The sequence below is a fragment of the Electrona antarctica genome, assembly GCF_951216825.1.
Source record: "Electrona antarctica genome assembly, chromosome: 4".
Classification (NCBI taxonomy): Eukaryota; Metazoa; Chordata; class Actinopteri; order Myctophiformes; family Myctophidae; genus Electrona; species Electrona antarctica.
Window position 1 is genome coordinate 30,735,032 of NC_136809.1, and position 13,220 is coordinate 30,748,251.

Consider the following 13,220-nt stretch of genomic DNA (forward strand, 5'->3'; position numbering starts at 1 on the left):
TGTCTTCACTTTCGGGGTGAGTTGTCTGACTGAATATGTAGCCTTTGAGCTCTTTTATATACTTTACTGAACTAATGGTGACATAGTTCCTATTGGATATTGAAGTAGTCTATTTTCAGAACTTTACAACAACAACAACAACAATTTCTACAATAATATATAAGTATAATTAAGTCAAGGCATGATAGCACAATCACAATATAGGCTACAGATGTAAATATATTTATGACACAGTAAAATGTCGAAAATGAGTGCTATTCCCCTTTAAGTATGTCAAGGTCAAATTCGGGGGGGGTCAAGACATGCAAGGTTCAGTGACGCATTTATATAGCAACTCACAATCCCTTAGGCTACTCATTACATGAGTCATGACTCACGAGTCATTTAAATGTAGGCTTATATGAATGACTTGAAGCTTTTAATAATCTAAAATAAATAGTAGTAGGGTACTACTTTTCAGCCATTAATCAACTTAGGCTACTGATGAAGTTTCGATGTAATCAACTTAGAGGTATAGTCACCTACCATTTACAGATAGGCCTGCAATCAGACCATGCAGTTGTGTAACGTGTTCTACCCTTAGAGTATATATGAATAGAGACGGTACCCGGAGGAAACCCTGAGGCGCAATGGACATAGTGGCCGAGGTTCTACCATGAAGTTCTATGACCTTTCGGGATGGTTCAATACTTTCTGTATTCACCACGCAGCGTTCCAGACAATATCTTTCAATATAAATGAAGTAATCAACCATTAAAATAAAATGTCATCTTTTCGTGTTTATCGCAAAAACAGTCAGTAGGCCTACGCTGAACAGAGTATGGCCCACTCCGATAAAAGAGTACTCTGTCCATGGTGCTGAAAGCACGCAGGTGGTAGGTTTATCGTTCAGACTTTAGTTTACAAATAGTCAGAGTTGGTTAGTTGTGTTTTTTTTCTTTTGTAGCCGATTACTACTATTGTAGGCTATCTACTATTGTGCCAGCACGTGTACTTGACCTTTCTGCAGTGCTAGCCTATAATACAGCCTATCACCAGCTGTGTAGTTGGATTAGAGTGGTCGCGTCACTCACGCCTCGGAGTCGGACTGACACCCCACTGACAGCACTGTAGACGGCATTTACCGTGAAGAAACTTGGACGGTAAGACTCGGTGTGGCTTCTGGACGTCTTCTTGGCGGAACGACGCCCCAGAGCTCAGATGTCGGGCGGGTTGTGAGGTCTATACCACGATATGTCATTCACAGGTCCCTTCGAATCTGTCAACTCACAGTGGCGGAATAACAGTTTAACAAGGGATTTCAGCAGGGATCCACCTCTGTCCGAACAAGGAGAAACAATCATAGGAGTTTATCTGTTGGTGTTAGGTGGGTATAAATTAGCCTACGTATTCTTCGCACTTTTTAGATCCGTAACCACGTGCTTTTGACTGGTGAATTGTTGATAAAAGTTGTTTCGTTCATTCCTTCGTTCATTCCTTCGTTCCTTCGTTCCTTCGTTCATTCGTTCATTAATTAATTCATTCATTAATTCATTAATTCACAATTTCACACTATGTTGCCATAATTTCCAGGTTGTATATACAGTATAAAGTCACACAGATGAGCCTTGTGGTTGCAGACACATGAATGCATTGAAAGTTATTAGCCCACTTGTTAATGGACGACAGTAATATATTATATTACTGACCCTGTATACATGTCTTGTAACTAGTTCTTACAGTGTTGTGGTGGTGGTGGTTTAGTGGGATTTGATTCTATTAGTGGTGCAGGACAAATCTCCTCCAAGCTTACCTCAAGGATTGGATTCACTTCAGAGATCTTCATTCATGACATGATTTGCCTGCTGGCCTATACTGCCTCACTTTTAAATGGAGAGTTATGCTTTTAAATGTATCCCCTTGTGCTCACTTATTTGGCTGGTTCTCACAGTGCTCACATACTAGCTTATATGTTTTTTGAAAACTGCTATGTGAGAAGGCCTATTTAATAAATATAAACTAAATAATGACCCATTTGGCCTTGTTTAATTTGAGTTATAAAGTTCAATGGATGTTGCGTACAATGACATTCTATATCCAAACAAGAATGCACTCAGTCAGTAGAGTACAGACCACCACCAAGGCCCTGCACTCTTGGGAGCATGTCATGGCCATTAGGCTACTTTTTTAGATAAAATATGTTGGCCACAGACAGAAACAGACAGGGGTGAAAACATAACCTCCTAGGGGGTAATACAGGGGCTGGGTTCAAATCTGGATTAAAACCTATTTTGCAAGTCATCACCAATCACTTCTGCTTCCTGTCTTTCTCCACTGTGCAGTTAAAAAGCACACACAGAAAGACTGGGTTTAAATGAATAACATGACAAAATGAGAGCATGCTGATCATGGTGTTGTAATAAAAGCTTATTACTCTATATAACAAATTGTATTTTTCAATGTGCCCAGTTGACTAATCTTGGATACCACGTTTTTGCGTGTTTTGTAACTACATTAACCCTGCTGTCCATATTTTGGGCATGTCAAGACTATATATAGGCAAACATATATTTTTTATTTTATTCCTACAATCTCACAAGGCGTGACATAGCAAAAAGGGGAAAAAAGAAAGAAATAAAAAACACATGTTGAGAGCTTGTAGATTGGATATTGTTGAATGGCCAAAGTAGGCTATAAACTAGGGTTTAAGTGTTAACATAATATGTGGGGGATTAGCCATATCTCCACCCTCTCTAGTTGAACATGTTCTAATGAGTGTTAAACTCTCAACTCTCAGGCCCTTATTTATCAACGCGGTGTACACCCAATTTTGCATTGATAAATAAGGGCCTCACTGTTTCCCAAACAATGGGTCAGGACTCATGTGTGGGTTACGTTACGGAACTATATTTATGGGTCGTGATTAAATATCCATTTATTTTTTATTTCCTACATTTTGTTTTTAATTATCATTAATTGAAAATTCCCTCCCAAACAAATAACACCTTTTCATCAATAAAAAAATATTTTTCAAAAGTATCTCATAGATAATAATAATAATAATAAAATGTAAGAATCCAAAAGTTTGAGTAAAAGAAAAATACAAGTATTAAAATAGCAGATCTACAAGCTCATGCCCCTGTTACTTGTGTTTCCTCATCAGGATGGCTGTCATGGTTCGGCAACAGTATTGTACTCTTTGTTCTGATCAAGCAGCGATCGACCCTGCAGCCCACTGACTATCTGACCTTTAACCTGGCCATCTCTGATGCTAGCATCTCTGTGTTCGGCTACTCCCGTGGAATCATCGAGATCTTCAACCTCTTTAAGGACAACGGATTTCTGATCTCCTCCATTTGGACGTGCCAGGTATAGGAACACTGTATGGAGTCACAGGGCTGAACGATTTGCAGGATGCTCCCATACGCTCTACTACTGTGCTTTTCAAACATGTTGTGCCCAAGGTACACGAAAGGGAAAGTCAAATCTCAAGGCACACCTGTATTCATTGGGAAGATTGTGAGCTTGTTTGATTGATTTAAGTATGTATTAACAGATTGGAGAATTACAGTACATTTCAAGCACAACTCAATACAAAACTGTTAACTGTGGACGACACCATAAAGCATTACACTTGTTTACAATAGGGTCCACCATGTTCAATTCATCATAACATTTAGAGACGTACAAAATCTACAAATATACACTTCTATATAGCCAAAAACAGGAAATAATCATCAGAGTGAGGTAAAAAAGGAAAAAAAAACATATACAGTGAGGGGAAAAAGGGGTGGGTGGGGAATTTGGATTTTACAGGGGGCCAGTTTCAAATTGCAGCCGTCCGTAGGTGCCCTTTGAGAGCGGTTTTGAAGGAGTCAAGGGATTTGCATGTCTTAATGACTGTTGGTAGGACGTTCTACATTTTGGTGGCATAGGAGCGAAAATAATTTAGTCCCTTGTTTGTGCCGAATCTGGGTTGCACATGGTTTGTTGAACTCCCTCTGGTGTTGTGGGTGTGGACTTCGTTGACATTGAGGAAGTATTTAGACAGGTACATGGGTATCTTGGTGGTGTATCGAATCTTGTGGACCAGACCCATTGCAACACCCATTGTAAGTCTGCTTTAATTATTTGAAAACACAAAATAATAATGATATAGATTCTATATTTCTGCCAAAATGGCATTTCTTTTTTTTCCATACACCCAAATGGCAGCACAAACAGTGTTAAATCAGGCTGTTTATTATTTTTATGAGACAACCAGAGATTAGAGTTCCAGTGACATATCTCTGTCTGTAGGCGTAATTACGTCAACATTCATTTAATTTGTATATTAATGTATTGATCAGGGGCATCATTTGGGATTCCAGGAGATGGTAATTGCCACCCCCTTTAATTTCACACAGACACTTGTTTACATTCTGCAACCATACATTCAGGAATCACTTTAAAACTGGCTCCCCTATTTTGGGCATTTTATTACAGGTGTATATTCTTTTCAAAAATAGCAAAAATAGCAGATCTACAAGCTCACAATGCATTGCAATGTGTTGTGGGCTTGTAGATAGGTTATTTTAGCTATTTTTGAAATGAGCCTTAAATGGACCCTGTTTTGTCACCCTCTGTCACCCAGATAGATAGATAGATAGATAGATAGATAGATAGATAGATAGATAGATAGATAGATAGATAGATAGATGTAATCTGGTTGGTTGGTTGATTGGTTGATTGATTGATTGATTGATTGATTGATTGATTGATTGATTGATTGATTGATTGATTGATGTGTCAAGTCTTATTCATACAACATTTATAAAACACTAGTCCCAAACAGATCTTATAGTTGAACTTACCAGTATATTGTTTGACAAAGATCATTAGATAAAGGTGTGAATGAAAACTGTGGGTGTGTAGACAGATAAACTCCATGTAATAGGATCAACCACATGACTTAACATAAGCTCCTTGGTCATCAGGAAGCTTGACTTCACTGTTACAGTAGATACTGTCAACCATGTTGACCATTTCGTCTATGTAATGACTTATTGCAATCAGAATTATCTTCCAGAGCATCTGCAGCTAACATAAAGGCGTTCGTGTTAATGACAGAGGCATATTGACATGGACTTGTAGAGTAAATATAGTACATACTTGAAAAAAGGTATAGGATCCTCACAGTTCCTTAAACACTGGATCCAAAAAATAATCAAGTGAAGAAGAAGGACATTTCTGCACGTTATACTGCTCTCCTGTCTTTTTTATTTTAACCAACAATCTTGAATGTTGGTTAAGGGCCAGTGTAGGGCTTCATCAGAACCTGATGAAGACCTACACTGGCTTGTTGGTTAAAATAAAAAAGGGAGAACAGTATATCGTGTGCGGACATTTCCTTCTTCTTCACATACTGTACTTGCACACATATTATATGGGGCATAGGATCTTGTGGACAGGGCAAGGGTTAAAACTAATTCTGTGATTTATTTCAATTTAGACAGTGTGATTTGAACAATTATTACTCTGGTCTTGAAAGAAACCTTTTAAAGTCACTGTAAATGCATAAACGAATACAAGTTATCACAGTTTTTTTCCCTTTGCAGATTTACATTTACTGTTAATGTTAATCAGATTGGCCTTGTGGTTAGAGTGTCTGCCCTGAGACTGGGAGGTCGGGATTCAATCCCCGGCCGGGTCATACCAAAGACTCTAAAAAATGGGACCCAGTGCCTCCCTGCTTGACACTCGGCATCAAGGGTTGGATTGGGGGTAAGTCCCTGCGACATACTAGCGTCATGTCCAGGGGGTGTACTTGTACATCAAGCTGCCTCACGCTACAGAAACAGGAGATAGGCTCCTGCCCTATGGGCCTCATGGCTCGGCAAGGCTACTTACTTACTTACTTAATCAGATTGATAGTGTATTGTAATGTGACTGTACTTGTTGCTGTCCTTACCAGGTGGATGGTTTCTTCACCTTGGTATTTGGCCTGAGCAGCATTAACACATTGACCATCATCAGTGTCACCAGATACATCAAAGGATGTCATCCCAACAGAGGTAGGGCACCTCCCATCCATGCAATTCACTTTCTTAAGCACTGAATTTGCTGGAAGGACTACCTTTTATTGATGCTTTTGAGAGAACTGTTTTAATGTTTTTCATATTTTCTGATTGATTTCATAGTTGTTTCGGGGGGGGGGGGGGGGGGGGGGGGGGGGGTTATTTTCGTTTTTGAACTGATTATCTATACTGACTAGTATAGATAGTGAGAAATGATGGCTAATTTAGTGAGAAATGATGGCTAATTTATACTTGAGGTTAATAATATGTCTTCTTTCTTTATAAAGTATTTTTTGTCAAATACTAATACTTTGTCCTATACACGTGCCAGAATGGTTGGGCAATGGAGAATAGATAGCCTTTCATATCAACTGCGTTGGATACATTCAAATCAAATGTGATCATTTAAAACATTTGTTGTTTTGTTTGCTAGCTCACCTCATCACCAATACTACCATTGTCATCTGCCTGGTGTTGATTTGGCTAGGAGCTGTGTTCTGGTCAGTGGCACCCCTGGTGGGCTGGGGCAGTTACACAGGTAGGAAAACCACCCATTCAACCAGTTTTCCCTCAACTTCTGCTCAGCTCAGTTCAGTTTAGTTTACTTATGTAAAATGACATTAAAAGGTGATCTTTTTTTTAAACATAAGCGTTAAATAGCTCTAAATTCCAATAGCAATAGGAGTGTTTGTTTAGTAAATAGGGGTCCTCCCCATCTCTTATTCAGCTCTTATTCAACAAAAAATCACACCCGTGTGAACTGAGTGGTGTAAGGTCTTATATAGCCTGTCTGACGTAATGAAATCATGTCTGACGTAATGAAATCACACCCGGGTGAACAGGGTGAACATAGCAACCATGCTCATTTTTTCTGCACAGACTAACAAAGCCAGTTGTAGGAGTGGTTTACACCACTCAAAAATAGATTTTCAGGTCAGGATACCAATGTTATCCAATCAGGAGAGAGAACTAATACAGGATGCAAGATAAACAAGTGGAACTGATGAAACAAATAACAATAGCAGACAAAATTGGAACTGGAACACTATAAATGATCTTTGTAGTATTTGTATTTTGTATAGAATTGGTATCCCTGAAAGTGTACAGTATTTTACTACAAACTCCCTTTAAGAAAAATCGTTACGATCTAACAGTAAATTGGTGTGTATACCTCCATGCCCTTTGTGTGTGTTTTCTCTTTAGATCGTGGCTATGGAACATGTGAAATTGACTGGGCTAAAGCCAGCTATTCCACCATCTACAAGTCCTACATTATCTCCATCCTGATCAGCTGTTTCTTCATCCCTGTGCTAGTCATGCTCTTCTGTTACATATCCATCATCAACACAGTGAAGAGGGGTAACGCCTTGTCTTCAGAGGGCGACCTGACGGACAGGCAGAGAAAAATTGAGAGAGATGTCACAATAGTGAGTAGCCTACTAATGCACTGGTTCTCAACGTCGGTACAGGCGACCACCAGGGGTCCAAATGGACCATGGCAGATTTTAGAGTAGATTAGGGTTCCACAGATACCCCATTGTACACTAGTCTGTCAGAGGTGGTCTCCTGACCTATCGTTGAGAACCAGTGGCCTACTGGATTGGCTGGATGATGGCACGCAAAAGTGGCCCAGGACCCATTTACTGAATTCTACTCCCTTTCCCTTCAGGTGTCCATAGTGATCTGCACTGCCTTTATCCTGGCATGGTCGCCGTATGCTGTGGTCTCCATATGGTCTGCCTGGGGCTTCCACGTGCCCAGTCTCACCAGTATCTTCACCCGCCTCTTTGCCAAGTCCGCCAGCTTCTACAACCCTCTCATCTATTTTGGCCTGAGCTCCAAGTTCCGCAAGGATGTGGCCGTCTTACTGCCCTGCACCCGCGAAGCCAAAGACACGGTCAAGCTCAAACGCTTCAAGCCAAGGGGGGACGGCCACGGGAATGCACAACATCATGGCACAGGAATCAAACGCAAGGCTCCTCCTCTAAACCAGACAGAGAAGAAGTACACATCTGGACACCTGCCCATTCCAGACCCAAGCCCAGACTCTGGCGTGGGGAGCCCTCCTGGCACACCTCCCCCCGTCAATAAGGAGATGTTCTATATTGAACAACCACATCCGTCAGAGACCGAGCCAGAGTCAGAATGCGTCAGACTGTAAAGAACTTAAATAGAACCATTATTTGTGTTACTTTTTATATGTGAGTGAATAATTTGTTTTTCCATTCATACAACAGAAGCAGTGGCAATGAACATGCATAGGCCTAAAAAAAATTAATTGAGAGTGTTGTGTATATTCATCTCCATTACTAAGACCAATATTCTACACAAGGAATAGGGCTGCATGGTTGTCAGTGGTGGTTGTGAAATACTAGTAATGTGTGTTTTAATGATATTTTTTTGTATTTAAAGCAATGTCGGTATTTTATACTGTAAATTATTTGAGGCAATTGTGACTCAAAATGTGACTCCCTCATTGAAAACACTTTCTCACTTTAAAACATAGCCATCTTCCACATTTAATTTAAGTATGTTTTACAGAAGGTCTACAATCTGCAGGTTGTTACGTCCCTATATGGCGGTCTAGGGCTTTAATTAAAAACTAAGAACTAAAAAACATTGCATGGATGCACCTGGGACGTATCCTCAGTGATGTATCCCAAGGTCCTCTGGGTTTCGGGTCTGAGATCATCTGAAAATCAACCGATAATTCCCAGAAGGTTACTTATCAAGCAGATCTTATCGACCTACTGCTTGTAGTCTGGGAGCCTACTGGCTGCGATTGGCATTGATAAAACATTTGAGTGAAAATCAACCGATAATTCCCAGTAAGTTACTTATCAAGCCGATCTTATCGGTCTACTGCACATGCTGGGAGCCTACTGAGAATGACAAGCCTCCTAACCTAAACATAACCAAGTAGCAGCGCGGTTATGTCCCATTAGGGAAAAACCAGGTACACAGTCCGCTGCTCCAGAACTACTCTGCCGGTACTGGGCGGGCCATCCGGTACTGGGTGGGTACTGGGCGGGCCATCCGGTACTGGGTGGGTACTGGGCGGGCCATCCGGTGCGTGGAGGGACTAGGCACTGTGAGTTGACTCCTGGCCAGGCACCTCCTACGCCGCACCAGGTCCACTCCTGCTCTTAAGGCTCATTCATAGTCTGGACTTTCGGTGGTGAGGTGACCACCGGAGCTGAAATAACATTGAGCGGTGGTGAGTAAAAACAGAAAGGCGTTGGCCACGTTGGTTTGCTCTTCACCACGGCTCGTGACGTCATGTTGTAGTTCGGTGGTCACCTCACAACCGAAAATCCAGACTATGTATGAGCCTTTATATTTTTTAGGTGCAGCCAGGACCTGTGCGTTGCACCAAATTCCCAGTACCAGACACTTCATTCGGGAGTGGTGGATTGGCTGGGAAACGGTGGTGCCATAGGCTCCACTTGCGACTTGAATGGCCGTCCAAAAGGCCTCACGTGGGTTTTTTGGGTGTCCTCCTCACGGCAGACACAGGCTGGGGCGCTAACCCATACTGCTCACCCGACATATCCGGGTATGACATATCCATTATCCAGTGAAAGAATGGAGGAAACAGGGAAACAAACTGGTGAGTGCCAAATTAAAATACCATAAAACCAAAACTCTGTCAGCTGAAAAATGTAAATAACTAGACAGAACCAAAACCTGCTACAAAACCAAAACCTGGCACTCACACCTAACCTAATGTTTTTAACAGAAAATAACGTGTAACGTGAAAATAATGTGTTGAAAATGTACAGAGTACCCTAGCTCTGGTCCATAGCTCTAAACGCATTTAGCGCTATGGATCAGAGCTAAGAGTACCCCAGCATTTCCCTGAAAGAAACTTATCGTACAGAAACAATATAGTGAAGGCTGAGACACATAAAGCAGGCCTGAATTTGACACGAAGTCTGTACACAACCAGAGCTGTCTCTGTCTGACATGGTGGAAGGAAGAGGGGCTGATTGTTAGTACAAAGGTGCTTTTATTGGAAGGGAATTGGAGATGATTGGTGGACTCATTATTGGCGGACCAATAATAGAGTTGAGCAATGATCACTGAAGAGCTGGAACTGATATTTAGGACACCTGTGACCTGGAGAATATGTAGAGGGGGAGAGAATTTGAGAAACACAGAAAGCAGTGCATGCTCTAAGAGCATACACGCAAGAAATAAGATTAACCTTATTATCAGTTTATAGTTTGTAGAGCTGTACTGACCTCTGGTGGTTGTAGCGTTCACCTGTAGATGGCTCCAAGATAAGTTTGAAGCTAGTGGTGAAGTCTTTCAGGGGAATTAGCTCAAATGGTAGAGCGCTCGCTTAGCATGCGAGAAGTAGCGGGATCGATGCCCGCATTCTCCATATAGTTTTTCAATTGTGATACCGGAGAACTCGCCAGTTTTATTTACCAACTCGCCGCAGCGAAGATTCATCAATGTCTTCATCGTTATGCTAACATGCTGTCTTCATCAGTGTAGTATGTCAAACTCACAGATGTTATAGTTCATTTCCAAAGTGATCAAATTACTTTTGTAGCTAGATGATGATAAAAAGGTGAGTATGTGAATACCAATGATTGATAAGTAGGCCTACCATTTCAGGAATTGTTTACTTATGAATTACATTGTTTCTGTAGGCCTACTTTGGTCTTTAAACTTTTAGCATTCCTACTTTCTCTAGTGTTTACTCTAAATAACTATTCTCTCTCTCTCTCAATTCAATGCAATTTAAATTAAGGTGAAGTAAAACTAAAATGCACTAAATCGCGGCGAGTTGGTTTGATTGATTGATTGATTGAAATATGTAGTTTGCAGTTTGCAGAATTACAGTACATTTCAAGCACAAACTCAATACAAAGACTGTTAACTGTGAGTGGACGACCCAATTAAGCATTACACTTGTTTACAAGAGGGTCCACCATGTTCAATTCATCAAAACATTTAGAGACGTACAAATAGACACTTCTATATAGTCAAAGAACAGAACAGGAATTCATGATAGTAAAAAGGGAAAAGAGACATATACAGTGAGGGGGGAAAAAAGGGGGGGGGGGGGGTGGTGGGGGCTTCAGATTTTTACGGGCCAGTTTCGAATTGCAGCCGTCCGTAGGTGCCCTTTGAGAGCGGTTTTGAAGGAGTCAAGGGATTTGCATGTCTTAATGACTGTTGGTAGGGCGTTCCACATTTTGGTGGCATAGGAGCGAAAATAATTTAGTCCCTTGTTTGTGCCGAATCTGGGTTGTACATGGTTCGTTGCACTCCCTCTGGTGTTGTGGGTGTGGACTTCGTTAACATTAAGGAAGTATCTAGACAGGTACATGGGTATCTTGGTGGAGTATCGAATTTTGTGGACCAGACCCATTGCAAGATGCTGTACTCTGTCGTCGACCCTTTAGCCATTCCAGTCTGTCAAAGTGGGCAGGGGTGAGGTGGGTTCGGGGGGTGAGGCCAAGTAGTGGTAAACAAGTGGTAAACTGGCGAGTTCTCCGGATACCTACTGGAAGACTTACATGCATGGGGCCGCTGTGGCGCACACACTTATGCGATTGTAAGTGTTGTTTTATGTCTTAGTTTACTACCGTTTCGTATTTAGCCTATGTGAATAATAGCCTGTCGGGAACATCCGTCCCGTTTATTATTATCACTCCTGATCCCGACACACTAGCCCTAGGCCAATGTAGCCTACGTTTCATACATTTGCAAGTATTCCACATAGCAGAGCCATAGATCAGTGTCCAAGACTTGCGGTTGCAGTGGCAGAACGGTGGCATACATGTGATAAATGCTCCGTTTGTAGGCTACTCACCCATTAAATAATTCCAAAGACGTGGAGTGAGATATTGTCCTCACATCCATGTGAAAGTTCTGGCAGGCTATTTAGTCAATTATCTCCACTTTTTCACGAGCAGCACCCGGACGGCTTTCTCTCGGGGTGAGGGGCCGGAATGACAGCTGGACAAAGTCACAATTGACCAGGTGCCTTGCATAGGTGCTGGGTAATTAATCACACCACCTGCCAATTGTGTGCCCCAAACATTTGTGCTTCCCTGGTCAATTGGTGATGATGTTTGTGGTAATCAACAGGAATTGTTGGTAAATAAATTGGCTCGTGAAAGATAATTGACTAAAGGTTTTGTGCCAGAACTTTCACATAGATGTGAAACTAGAGGACAATATCTCACTCCACGACTTTGGAATTATTTAATGGGTGAGTAAAACAGAGCATTTATCACAATTATGCCGCGCATGTTTTATTGCAACCAAGAGCGGGTGCAACCGATCTATGTATGTGTATACAGAATTTATGAAGTATATGAATGATCACAGACATTCTAGGACGGTCTACCACTTCACGCGGTTCCCTCAGGACACAACTCCCACAAATTCTCCTCCAACAACACGTTCATGACAGGCTGACACGTCACACGCCTCGGATAATAAAACAATAACCAAAAATAAGTGACCAAACATAAAATAAAAAGATTAACATGACCCGTGGGCCGTGGCATGCTGAGAAGTCTCCTGTCCCCAGGAGGACCATAGCAGGTAAGATAAGACACATATTGTCCTTGTTGAGCCACAAGTTAACTCAACGCTTCAAGCAAGTCAAAATGAGACCGAAATAAAATCTAAAGTAAAGTAAATGGGGGGGGGGGGGATCCTGTGGTTAACTTGGCCCATGGGACAAGTTGATCTATTAAGTCAAAGGCCCGGGGTTTGATTGATTGATTGAAATGTTTATTTACATTTAGTATAGGTACATTTCAAACGAAGGTACAGGTCAATACAAAAACGGATGGTAAATTGACCCAGATCTGATATTCAATATGTTCAAGTTTAAACAGGTAGTTAAGTAAAAAGTAGCCATTTATCAAACACAATTAAATAACACATGACATTTCTGATTTCCCTTTCCCAAATGTATTGTTTGGTCTATGTTCTTAAATGTAACTTTAAACAACCAACCAAATATAGGTTAATATTCAGAACCTTTTATTTTTTGCAAGTGGTAAAACTAGATGAAAACCAAATTAAATGTCAGTCAGCATAATTTGCGTATAGAAAAAACCCATAAAGAATACCATAACCATAACCATACCAGAACCATAAAAAAGAAAAGCGAGAGAGAGAGAGAGAGAAATAAATGATTTGCATGAGAAA

The 13,220-nt window shown here is 41.1% G+C and overlaps 1 protein-coding gene across 1 annotated transcript in view; it reads left to right on the forward strand.

Annotated features, from left to right (window-relative positions):
* LOC306922096 (rhodopsin, GQ-coupled-like) overlaps window positions 1–8,196 on the forward strand; it is a gene marked incomplete at both ends in the record, with an annotated part of 17,843 nt that extends 9,647 nt beyond the window's left edge. Inside the window, 6 exons of the mRNA XM_079499489.1 lie at window positions 1,247–1,366; window positions 3,143–3,348; window positions 5,933–6,032; window positions 6,469–6,573; window positions 7,239–7,462; window positions 7,705–8,196. Of these exons, the coding sequence (XP_079355615.1) occupies window positions 1,247–1,366; window positions 3,143–3,348; window positions 5,933–6,032; window positions 6,469–6,573; window positions 7,239–7,462; window positions 7,705–8,196 (1,247 nt within the window). The remainder of the gene's footprint in view (window positions 1–1,246; window positions 1,367–3,142; window positions 3,349–5,932; window positions 6,033–6,468; window positions 6,574–7,238; window positions 7,463–7,704) is intronic.
* Between the last annotated feature and the right edge of the window lie 5,024 nt (window positions 8,197–13,220).